The sequence below is a fragment of the Dipodomys spectabilis genome, unplaced genomic scaffold (assembly GCF_019054845.1).
Source record: "Dipodomys spectabilis isolate Male_0828 unplaced genomic scaffold, ASM1905484v1 ptg000098l, whole genome shotgun sequence".
NCBI lineage: Eukaryota > Metazoa > Chordata > Mammalia > Rodentia > Heteromyidae > Dipodomys > Dipodomys spectabilis.
This window is the reverse complement of record NW_024870775.1, coordinates 19,505,772-19,518,696: the sequence shown is the minus strand read 5'-3', so window position 1 is coordinate 19,518,696 and position 12,925 is coordinate 19,505,772. Positions and strand designations below refer to the sequence as shown.

General features: G+C 36.2%; 1 protein-coding gene across 2 annotated transcripts in view; it reads right to left on the bottom strand.

The window, feature by feature from the left end:
- The window catches only part of Kdm4c (lysine demethylase 4C), a 309,906-nt gene that overhangs the window by 105,277 nt on the left and 191,704 nt on the right, over positions 1–12,925 (bottom strand). For both annotated transcript variants that reach the window (XM_042686652.1, XM_042686655.1), the window contains exons 13-15: positions 10,544–10,725; positions 8,554–8,767; positions 5,690–5,766 (exon numbers count right to left, since the gene is read on the bottom strand). In XM_042686652.1, coding sequence (XP_042542586.1) covers positions 5,690–5,766; positions 8,554–8,767; positions 10,544–10,725 — 473 coding nt within the window. The remainder of the gene's footprint in view (positions 1–5,689; positions 5,767–8,553; positions 8,768–10,543; positions 10,726–12,925) is intronic.

Below are 12,925 nucleotides of genomic sequence, written 5' to 3'. Positions count from 1 at the left end.
AAATGTCTGCACTGCAGTTCTTCCTTCTTTGCTTCCTGGGGATCTCTTTTCTCATTGCAAAGGAGCTCTGCCTTGCAGCCTGTGACCTCAGGCATACACAGACTGGTGTGCAATGCTATGTGTTCGCCTCTCCATAATGTCACTCATTATTCTTCCTGACTTTCCTTGTGCTCTCTGGTTGAAGCACTAAAGATTAATGAGGCATTTGTTCTCAATCAAGGAGCTATTTATGAATAGAGTTCTACTTACAATAAGCTGTGTAGACTTCTCTCTCTTATTCTCCACTGTAAAAGTGGATAAATAGGATGTATATTGAGAAAAAGGGAACAGAGAAAAAAATGATTTGTGTCATTTGTAGACCACAGAATTTCCTTAATAGAAAGACTTCCCCATCATAGCAAGGCTGTTAGAATATTTGATATACTCAAATGTGCTGTACTTTTTATTAAATAAACCAATGATTACCACTCTGGTCTTTTTCAGCCAAGGTTTAAGTTTGCATCTGTTTGGAATAATTTGCCTTCTCCAGAGGAGGCACAAGGTAATTTGAAGTGCAAATGCCTATGTCACACAGAAGAGTACAGTCCTAGCTGCTGGCTCACAAAGACACCTCTATGAGGCAAAGAAGGCAGCAAACACAACCACTGACTAGAAATGGCCACTGCCGACTGCGGATGGCCCTGTCTTTTGACAAGAGCAGGACCTTCCTTTTTCTACTAGCTTTACTTTGTATGTAGATCAAAGCCGGCCTTGCAAGCTGACAGTCTCTCATCACCTGGTCCTGACAGAATTCCATGGAATAAAAAATCCAGCATAGAATGTATCAGAGGGAACAGCAATGCCATCACAACCTCTCAAGGCCATAAGCCAATCTGATCTAAAAACCAATGGTTCTGATCTACAAAGACACTTCAGAGCTCTTTGAAAAAGAAAAATGTCAACACTGTTGTCAGTAGGAAAATTGGATTCAGGATATAATCCAGTGTTGAGGAAGGTATTTTGATCAGAAACTACACTGAATTTAAAAGAGGAAAGCAACTGTCCTAACCAAACAGTAATGCTAGTGACTATATACTGAGCGAGTAACTACAAGTTTGTAAGCACACTAGAAGTTTGTAAACAAATATACAAATGAACAAAAGCCTTTTATAAAAAACTTCAGAGTGAGGCTATTTGTGTAGGCTTTTTCCCATTCTAAAAACAAATGGCTAAGCAGAACAATGCAAAGCCTAGGAATCTGGAAGCCTGAGTACCACTTTAAGCCCTGGTTATTTTCCCAGGCTAACATTTTATCCTTTTTATTTTTATTTTTTTTTATTGTCAGTCCTGGGACTTAAACTCAGGGGCTGAGCAAAAGAGGCTCAAAGCTAGCACTCTACCACTTGAACCACAGCACCATTTCCAGCTTTTTCTGTGTATGTGGTACTGAGGAATCGAACCCAGGGCTTCACACATGCTAGTCAAGCACTCTACCACTAAGCCACATTCTCAGCTCAAACATTTTATTATTTTAAATTCTTATCTGTAAAAGGAGATTTCTGAGATAAACAAGGAATTCTTTAGTCTTTGTTAGTACTAAATTTAGCGCAAACTATGAAAAATAAATCCCTACAATTTATATTAGTTTATATCATTTAGTCATTCTGATTTTGTTAGTCCAAAGTTAAATGATGAAACTACTTTTTCCGCATCAGAAGATTCAAAGAGCTAAATGACTGCTAATCTGTAACATAAATTACCAGCACCATTATCTTTCGGAAGTTGAAGAGGGAGAATAAAAGCTTTACTATAACTCATAATCTTCACTGTAAGAGAATCCCTGCTTTAGATAAACAGAACAGGAGGCAATTCATTCATACTTCAGTGGCAACTGTGTTGCTTCTTACAAGATGTACCTCTACCTGAGAAACAGACCTCAATCTGTAGAACCCAACCTCAAAAAATGGTAGGAGTCAAAGCCTCTCCCAAATAAGACTACTTTGTTCCATTCACTAGTTACTGTGCAGTAATATACTTGAGACTCATAAGGACTGGGGCTTCACAGTTCTAAAAAATGTCAAGAGTTGCAAGTTATACAAGATGTGGATCTTTTTTTTTTTTTTTTTGGTCCAGTCATAGGGCCTGAACTCTGGGCCTGGGTGCTGTCCCTCAGCTCTTCAGCTCAAGGCTAGCGCTCTACCACTCTTGAGCCACAGCACCACTTCCAGCTTTTTTCTTTTTTGCTTATGTGGTGCTGAGGAATCGAACCCAGGGCCTCATGCATGCAAGGCAAGCGCTCTACCACTGAGCCACCTTCCCAGCCCAAGATGTGGGTCTTTTTACCTCAGATGTGGAGTTGGGAGTTAAGACTGAGGTCCTATCTAAAAATGAGAAAGTCTGTCAGATAAATGTTTTTCACATAAGACATAGATTTGTTACCCTAAAAGATTCAATGCACATGAGACATAGGTTTGTTACCCCCCAAGATTCAATAATACCATGAGGGTGGGTTTGATATATAGAGTATTTCTTCAGGTGGTTTGAGGAGTTAATTCTTGGAGGAAAACTTATTCAGAGAGAGGACTTCACTTTCATTCAGAAACATGTAAGACTTCAGGCATGAATAAATGACAGCCACAACTCAATCTGTATGTGATACTTTCTGTAATCAAGCAGTAAAAATTATCAATAGCCACCAAGGTGTTTGTTTTAATCACTGTACTTATATAATTCAATAAGTGTTACTTGTATTGCATAAATACAATCATTTTGAAAGGCTTATTCAAAATGATCAGCAAGGTGTAGTTTGTTCATACCTAATGTTACTCCATTTTAAGAAATAAATAATGAAAATAAAGAACATGGCAAATATGCACAGCCAAGCTAAAATACCTTTCATGTTTGAGTTCTGATTTCTTAAAACCATTATGAGGAAAAGAAGAATGTTATGTTTGTTATATGTGTACAATGCAATTTTATTAGTCTTCAGAGTACCATAAATGCTTTTCAGTACATAATAAATGCATACAATTATGTAGTTTACACATTTCTTTATAGTGAATAAAATTTCTAACCAATGTAGTATTTTTTTCATCTTATATTAGAAAAACCTAACTTTTCTATAGTATGGTAATATTCAAACAGAAAAAAAAATAAAGAATAACTGCTTTTCAATACACTGTACTATCCATATGAACATATTCAAACTCTCCTGAATTGAATGTAAAGGGAGATGGGGGGACGGGGAGAGTATATATACAAACAACAGAAGGAATGAATATGATCAGAGTACATTACATGCATGTAGGGAAACATCACAATGAATTCCTCACACTGTACAATTAAAATGTGCTAATGAAAATGTGAAAAAGTGGAAACAGATAAAAAGAAATTAAAAGGAATTTAGGGCATAATGTACACTACCATGAATCCCCAAACAGAAAGTGGATGCATCTATAGTAAGACATTGAAACAGCTTTTTACTAAGCTTTGATATTTACAACAATTTCAGATTCACAGAAAAATTGAGATGAATGGAGACTTCCTATATATCTCCTGCTTCATTCAGACATATCCTCCAAGTATAAATTTTCCCACCACAGGGGAACATTGGTTACAAATGCTGAACAATAACAGTCAGATCCTTATCCCTAGAATCCATAGATTATATTAAGATTATTATAGATACTGTATATTCTAGAGTTTGGACAAATTTATAATGAAAGGTATGCACCATTGTTCTATCATATAGGGTATTTTCACTGATAAATAATGTATAATGATATCAATTTGTCATCTAACCAATAACTACTAATATCAAATATTGTTACTATGCTTTGTGGTTGTTTATCATCTCCAACTATACTACAAAATGCATAAATAATTTTGGCTTTCTTGAAGATATGTACTTATTAAGGAAAACAAAAACAAAATGGAAATACAAAGAAAGCCATAATCGAAGAATTTTAAAATGGAACTTAATTTTAGAATGGAAGTTATATTAACTTTTGGTCAAGCTTTCTTTTTTTGTTGCTCTTAAATCTTCTCAATTTAGATTTTCTTTATATAAATATGTAAGCAAATATATTTATCCTCCCTTGCTACCTGACCCTATAAATTATGTAAGGTAATAAAACACTTGGTAGCAAGACATAGCACAAATCATTAATTCTTTATTTAGAATTTTTCAAACTAGAGGTGAGAAAGAATAGCACAGGCTCAATGCTGCTATGTAGAGAAAACTAGCAAGTCATGGTTAACCTAAGCCATAAACCTGATTGTGATGTTACTTTTGTCATGTTCTCATGTTAAGTTACTAGTCTTGATACGCCATTTTCACTTCCATGTGGTACTCTAAGAAAATCAACTCCCATCCTCTGAAAGGTCCCTGATAGAACACCCAAAATTCCTAGAAGCAGATGCTAAATTGCTGATACCGTTCAATGTTCACAGAATCTTAGTTGAATTCTTTCAGATTTCCTTGACTTACCTGTATTTATTTAATTTCCAGAATTCTTTATCATAAATTCATTAGAAGATCACACATGGAAAATCTTTTAATATGCTACACAGCATTAAGGACTTAGCTTAGTGCTTATTTTTATTTATAAAAGTATTTAGCTTACCAGCCAATACCAGACGTTCACTACATCTCCTTCATAATTACAAGTGTGGCCACAAAATAGTATTTGTGTTTCAAAGAAATGCCTAGACTCAGAAAAATCTTCCAATGTATGGATACAAAACGAAAAATTAGATTTATACTTTTTAAAATTGTAGAGATTGATGCATATAGTAGATAAACCATAAAAATTTATATTAAAAGTAATGAGATATAAAAATAATTTAACTAATAAGCAGAAACTGAAGTCAGAGTACTGCCTTTCTGCACCTAAAAACAAGGATTCACTAATGTCTAGAATGTCTCTAATGGCACTATCATGAAAGGGAAAACACTGTTCCAAAAGGAATTAACAAATAGATAAGAAGTGCTCCAAACCAGTAGCCGAAAATAAAATAACTTCATACTATTAAACAACTGGATATATTTATCCAGTCCTGCCTACAAGCTACCTAACTGTTTTAAAGAAGCTCTATATTTACTAAGAATTTGCTAACATAATTGATCATTCTAAGGCTACCAATGAAGAGACTTCTTAAATAGGACATATTAACTCTAACACCAAATATCATTTCAACTATAAAGAGTGCACATATTTTCCTTTTTCTTTCCCTCACTTTCCAAAGTGAATGACAGCAATGAAATCATTCAAAACAAAATCCCTTTCAGCCACTTTTAATTTATAGTCACCATATGTCTACTTCCGCACTGAGACCTAACTGTAGATAATTGTGACAAATTTTCATCATGCAGGGCATACTCCATATATTGTTTTTTAAGTTTTTAACTTTCATTGCAAGGAAATTTAATGCTTTATCATTAGTAACTGTTGAAAAATAAAGGCTACTCTCATAATTGATAGCATCAAGCTAAACTCCTGCTCTGGTATCATCAGCCAGGGATACAGCTCAGGGACAGCACCTAGGCCCAGAGTTCAAGCCCCAGGACCAGAAAAACAAATAAACAAACAGTGAACTGTGGAACTGCATACAAGAGCATGAGAGCAATCTTATCTTTCCTTGATTTAAAGGCATTCACAGTAGATAATGGGAAAAGAGGAGTAAAGCATTATTAAAATACACTACGTACTGCTGTCCATGCATTTCTTTTGCAGCGGGCACATAGCCATCCATCATAGATCTCATGAGAAGGGACACCATAACAACCTAAAAAATAACACATATCTGTGTGTTGCATCTTTAAAGCATTACATATCTCAACAAGAAAATACATAAAGCCAGGTCAACTATCTACCAAACTGTTCTTGACTCCCACTGCTTAGAAAAAACAAGCAAATCTGTCTTAAAGATATTTCCAGGGAGTAGTGAGGGAGGTAGGGGAGGGAAGGGATAATGGGAGAACAACAAGGAAAGGGGTAACAATGCTTGAGAAGAAAGGTACTCATTGTCTTACTCATAACTGTAACCCCTCTGTGCAGCATCTTTACAATGAAATAAATTTAAAAAATATTTCTAGTTCTCAAGCATCATAATCAATAAGGTATTAGTCCCAGGAAAAATTAATATCAGTCTTGATATTAATCTAACTAGTGCATATAATATTATCACAGAGGTAGAATTTCTAAGCCATCAAATTTATTCAATTCATACATAAAAACTTCAAATTAAAATGCAACTCATAAAGCAATTTTTGGGAATGTTAAAATAACACAGTAAATACATTTGACATCCTACTTTTAAATTAACAAATTAAAATTACACTTCAAAAATTAATTTAAATTAGCTTTAATTTCAGTGATGGGGCAAAGGCTACACAGTCTGTGATCAGTGTGAAGGAATGTTTTCAATTCAATGTCTGGTTCAAAATAAATAAGGAGATGACTGATGGTATAAATATATGCAATAATTATATAGCACAAAGCAACATATATTACTGTTCGATCCTCGTACTGAAAATAACAATTAATGAAGCAAGTAAACATGTGTGTAATTGCAGGAATTTGGAGGCTGAGGCAGGATGAACTCAAATTTGAGATGGCCAGTACTATACAGTAAGACTATCTCAAAGGGATAAACAGAAGATGAACGGAAATGAGACAAGAGGAAGAAAAGAAGAGAGATGGGGAGGAAGGGATAGGACCTGGTACCCTTACAGAAGAAAGACTTTTGGAACAATTTCATTTAGCAATTTCTACCAGGAGATTTCAATTCACAATTGAGATAGGAGCAAAAACAAGAGATATGATTAAACCAAAAAAAAGTCTAACATAGTTAACTGAGTTTATAAACTATTCAGATAAAGCATATGTTTATGAGATATTATATAGCTAGTGCGTTCAGGAATCAAGATTAAATCCCTCCTTTTTGTGTGCTTGGCCTCTTGAATGTACATAATAATTTAGGTTGGACTCATGAATGTGTATGTGTATTACAACTTGATATCTATACAAAAAGAGACTAGTATCATATTCCAAGCACATGATGCTTGAGAAGGAATGAACCTAATTAATAATTATAAGAGGATATTTCAACTCTAATATAAGACTATTATTGCTGTGTTTAAGAAAGATGATATGGGGCTGGGAAGGTGGCTCAGTGGTAGAGTGCTTGCCTTGCATGAATGAGGCCCTGGGTTCAACTCCTCAGAGCCACATAAGCAAAAAGAAAAAAGCCAGAAGTGGCACTGTGGCTCAAGTGGTAGAGTGCTAGCCTTGAGCTGAAGAGCTGAGGGACAGCACCCAGGCCCAGAGTTCAGGCCCCACGACCGGACCAAAAAAAAGAAAGAAAGATGATAATAATTCTATTACAAATCATTCAAACTATTTCCATAGCAATAGACTATTATACATAAGTATATTAAAAGAAAATAAAATGCTCAGCTAGCATACATAAAGCCCTGAGTTGGATCCTAGCACCACTAAAAAGAAAAAAGGAAAAGGAAACAGGTGCTGGTGGCTCACACATGTAATCCTAGCTACTCAGGATGAGTTCTGAGGATTGCAATTCAAAGCCAGCCTGGCAGAAAAGTCCCTAAGACTTTTATCTCCGATTAATCATTGGAAAACTGGAAGTAGTGCTGTTGCTCAAAGTGGTACAGCACTAGCCTTAAACAAAAGAACTCAGGGACAGTGTCCAGGCCCTGAGTTCAAGCCTCACAGCCAACAGAAGAGACAAGAGAGAGGGGGAGAGGGAGAGGGAGAGGGAGAAGAATAGGAGGTGGGAGAGAGAGAGAGGGAGAAGGGGGGAGTGAGAAGGGGGAAGAGGGGAGAGGAAAGGGTAAAGGGGGAGAGGGGAGAGGGAGGGGTAAAGGGAGAGATGGAAGGGGGAAGGGAGAGGGCTAGAGGAGGACGTGGGGGAGGAGAAGGGGAGGGGAGAAAGTGGGAGAAATAGTAATGCTAGTATTGGTGACGGAAATATGGGATAATGCTTTAAGACAGAGTTGGTAATAGATTCCTTCAAACATTCTGCAGTATTTCCATATTAAGCCAACTTTTATATAAAAATACCATGTTGATTAAAATATGTGGCTGAACCATTTCCTTTCAGGGGGGAAAAAATGTATTTTAATGATAGTTCCCCTTGGAAACCAGGTGAAAAATAAAACATTTATCTCAGCAAAACCATAACTCTGTCACTAAGGGACTATTCATTTCTCTCTAAAAAAGCACAAAGAAATATAATTGTCAGTTGTCAGACATTCAAATTAAGTTCTTGCAAACCAATATCTTAAAGTAAACAAAATTCAAATACATGAGAAGTGCCCTATGATGCACCTGGAATCCAAACAGAAACTCCAGACCTGCTCTCCACTGGCACTGCAGAAAACTGGAGAGAAAGAGAAGATTATCTAGTCATCCTTTCACTAGAAGAAATGTGAGAATCAGCCAATAGTTCAGTGCAATAGATTTGACAGGTTCCAAAGAGGTGAGAATAGGAATAGGAATAGGAAAAGCACAGAAAAGCCAGTGACTGAAAAATTATAGACATATTTACTTGCATGAACTCGTACACAGCACTTCGCACAGGAAATTAGAAGACTTGTTCCGTCCTCTTCAAGGAAGGCATTAGGTGGGGAATATTCTATGTTTTCTTCACTATAAATAAAACACATCTCTGGAATGAGGGGCTTAGTCTTTCCTCCCAAAGTAACCACTTCATTCAATTTTGTCTCCCATCTCAAATCATTTTCTTCATTGCTGCTATCTGGCTGAAAAACACAACATTTCAAATGATTGGAAAACATGAACAAGAGCTCATTTATTCTAGTCACTCCAAGCTATTGTTCTGGTCACTGACAGATCCTACTTTGGTTCTTCCTGTTGGTCTCCTTAGCCAAACTACTAGCTTTTTATGAGTCCTTCTAGACTTTCATGCAATATCAAACATTTAGGAAAAGAGAATGTTCTGCTCAAAGAAGGAAATGATAAACTACTAAAACAGTTCTTCCAGAAGTGGTTCATAGAAAGCATTAATTATCAGATGAATTGTTTTACCTGTTCATTTGCACCAGAGTAAGACCTGGCATTTAATGAAAAATATTACCTGGTTACCTTTGAAGAAGCATTTTCAAAGACCCCAGTTTGAATCTAGACAACAGCATTGAGAGGCTTCAAAGCCATTTGCCTCCTACTAAGGTTTAAATAGAAAGAGGCAGAACTCGTACATGTGACCAAATAAGAAAGGATTGTGTGCCAAACAAAACTGTCACTCCCACCAAAATATGTGAAAAATGTTTAGCATTTATTTGAAACTATAACTAATAAACTACAATCTTCAGAGATTTTATATTAATAATTTCCCAAATCTTTTCTTTTTAATAGGAAATTTTTTATTATATAGAAATAGGCAAATTAGGATGTCAAAATAAGAATCAATAAAATTTAGGGACTAAAGCAAAAATGTTTGTCACTCACCAGAGCCACATTCAATAACAAGAAGCAAGCCAAATAAAGTAGCTCAAGCTTGTAATCTTAGCCACTTGAAATTCTAAGATTCAGGGGAATAGTGATTTAAGACCAGCCAGAGAAAAGAAAAAGTTCACAAGAGTACATCTTGATCAACTGCTGGACACAATAGCATGTTGTCTATTTTCCAAAGCTATCAATGCAAAAAGAAGCTTAGTGGAATATCTCCAGTGGCAAAGCTCCTGCCTTGCCAATATGAGGTCATGTGTTCGAATCTCAGCACTCCCCCTCAAAAATATAAACTATCCTATTCGTAAAGTCTAAAAATGTGAAACATCACACATTCACTTCCTATGAAACATCTGATACAAGTGCGTTTATTCTTACATTGAGCTCTAAGAAAGATGTCTTGTACCTTTGAATCTATTAATGAAAGTATGACCATAAGAGACAATATTCATATACTTTATACCTTAAAACATACCATATAATTCTACCCTGACTGGATTCCTAAAGATATATCTTCACTGTTAGGACTGAAGAATGTGGCTCTGCCTTAGCTGAGAGGCTGTCAGTCAACGTGAATGACATAATGATGGAAATAACATCAATGAGAACTGGCTAATGGTGGTGAACTGGACAGCTGATGTTCAAATCCTGTCCTGGCTGTGTTTTTTGCATGTTCCACATGGGAAGGTGAAGAAAGGCATTTAAAAATTAGGGTCTACATTGCCATTTATCTTACTTGAAAGTATCATTTCAAACTTAAACAGAAACAAGGTCAGAGTTCTCTCTATATAAAGTTATATGCTTAAGCTTTCAGCTGGGTGTTTCTTATAAGTTTGGAATTAAATGCTCCCCTGAAATAAACCAACATATCCAAAAAAAGACAAAGTACTGCCAGAAACACAGCTTCTTAAGAAACATGTAGAAATTGTTCTTTGTTCTATGAAGGCCACTACTGTCTCCTTTTTGATATAATACAAAGTCTACAATGACCGCCAGTGATCTCATGAGGGAGTCACACAGTGTCTGCAGCAAGCAGTGAAAAGGTATGTTGACAACCACATCCCAATTACCTTATAGTATGGCATGAGCAGAGTGCAAATGGCACAGTGTGGCTCCATCTTTGCTACAGCTGCATTATACTCTTGCTCAGCCACAAAATTGGGAGATTTTGTTTGCCAAAGATGAATGAGAGGCTTTGCCCAGGATTCTGTTTCTTCTACTTCTTCCTCAGTAGATGGGACCTCAGGCAATTCTTTGGGGGAAAAGAATGAAAATACAATGAGCAAGACATACTATGAGGACTAGAGGCTGAGAATGGAGAATGGAGAATTAACATGAAACTTCTAAATACCAGTAAGGCCTTAACACATAAGCTAATGTCTATCACATATAGTGAATGTGGATGGAGGTGTAGCTTGCCTGGCAAGAACTAGTCTGTGGTTTAAGTCTCCAGTACAGAAAAAGAGGAGTGAGAGGAAGAGAATTGAGGGAAAGAGGAAAGGATCAGGGGACAGAGACAAGAAATAGGAAAAGGAAAAAATAAAGGAAGAAGGTTGAAAAGAAGAGAAGAAAACACAGAAAACCAAAATCAAACCATGCCTTTCAGAGAGCTTCAAAATATTTAAGAAGAAGGGTTCCTACAATCAAAAAGACTAATAACTACTTCTATACCCATGTGTATTAGTATCACAGTCACTGTTGAGCAGTTAAAACTTGATAGAAAAAAAGAAAAACAACCTGATGTAGACCATGTTATTGCAACCAAGCAAGAATTTCCAAATATGGTTAATCAACCTATGAAGCTTCAAGAACCACAGAGTCAAGACTACAAAGCAGCTTCCTATTCTCTTGGTACCTTCATTAAACTCTGCAAAGTTTTCCAGATATCAGAGAAAATGGTTTCTATGCCATTCACTTAATTTGTTTTTTAATTCCTCAGTAAGCCTCCTACTTCATGGTGGAAACTCAAGACTTCAAAATTGTCTTAAAGAAAAAAAAAATGCAAAGGCCTATAGCAGGTATCATACAATCAAGAGAAACATGAACCCAAACACAAAGTCCTTTAATCTGCATAAGCACTTCTGAATTCACAGAAACAGGTTCTAATAGCTCCAAGCTCCATATCTTTTTTATTTTTTTTTTTGGGGGGGGGGTCTGGTCGTGGGGCCTGAACTCTGGGCCTGGACGCTGTCCCTCAGCTCTTCAGCTCAAGGCTAGCACTCTACCACTTGAGCCACAGCGCCACCTCTGGCTTTTTTCTTTTTGCTTATGTGGTGCTGAGGAATCGAACCCAGGGCCTCAGGCATGCAAGGGCAAGCGCTCTACCACTGAGCCACCGTCCCAGCCCCTCCATATCTTTTTTAAATGTTGTGCTGCATAAGGAATTTTAAACAATGGTTTAAGGAACCATTCTGTGAAATATGGCCAGGCCTGTAACTAATACCACTGTGAAGGAGAAATGGGGAAATCATACTATCTTGAGTAAATGTAATGACATGATCTCTCAAAAATACTGCCAACACACTGTCAGCACCTACAATAGCTCTCTGAAATTACCTAATTGTCCTATCACTAAAAACAATAAACAGTTCTATTTTATAAAAGAGCATGCCATAATGCCAAACATATCAATTCACAGGTCACATATACCATAGAGTGAAAGTGTTGTTCATAGAAGTATTCTGAATAATACTTCTGAAACCAAACATTATCTATTACTCTGAACATTCAAGGATTAACAGCTCTTAATAGGAAAACTGGCTATGCACACTAACCCAATGATAAAGCTAAAAGAAATATTTTCCTTATCTATGTCATATCTGGGAATTGAGAAATAACCACATTTTCTGCCTTTACAGTTTCTTATACATAAGTTCACAATAATTATTTATCAAGGACAGCCTGCTTACAATATCCTCTCATCCTTACCAAATAAGTCTTTAATGCATCTTCAAAAGCATCCTCCCTGATTACTATTTAAGTCATACCTGTCTCTCCTTAGGACCATAAATAAAAGAACAATAGAGTCTCAATGGGATAACCTGATGTTTGTCTTGGGCTTGATATTTAACCCCAATATCTGGGAGTCAGTACGAGCTCTGACACTGACTGGATGACAACAGCAAGCTCAGAGGGGATTCAAGGGAGACTTAACGCACATTTAATGAGGAAGAGGAGACCCCCTAAATTCAAGTAGAGAACTCAAGAAATCCTAAAATATTTCTGATTCTAAAGACATGTTGCAATTAACTATCAGAATCTTAGGGTGTTCAGAGAATTTTCAAAAGGTTTCTAATTAATACTGATTTGTAGTACCCTATAAATTAATAAAATGACCCAAGATGAAAGACAGGACACCCTGAGAAGGTGCAAATATTTTTATTGTAATTATTAAGTATTCCTAGTTGCTTTTTATATGAATCAATTTATATTGTTTTTAACAAAAGTGTATC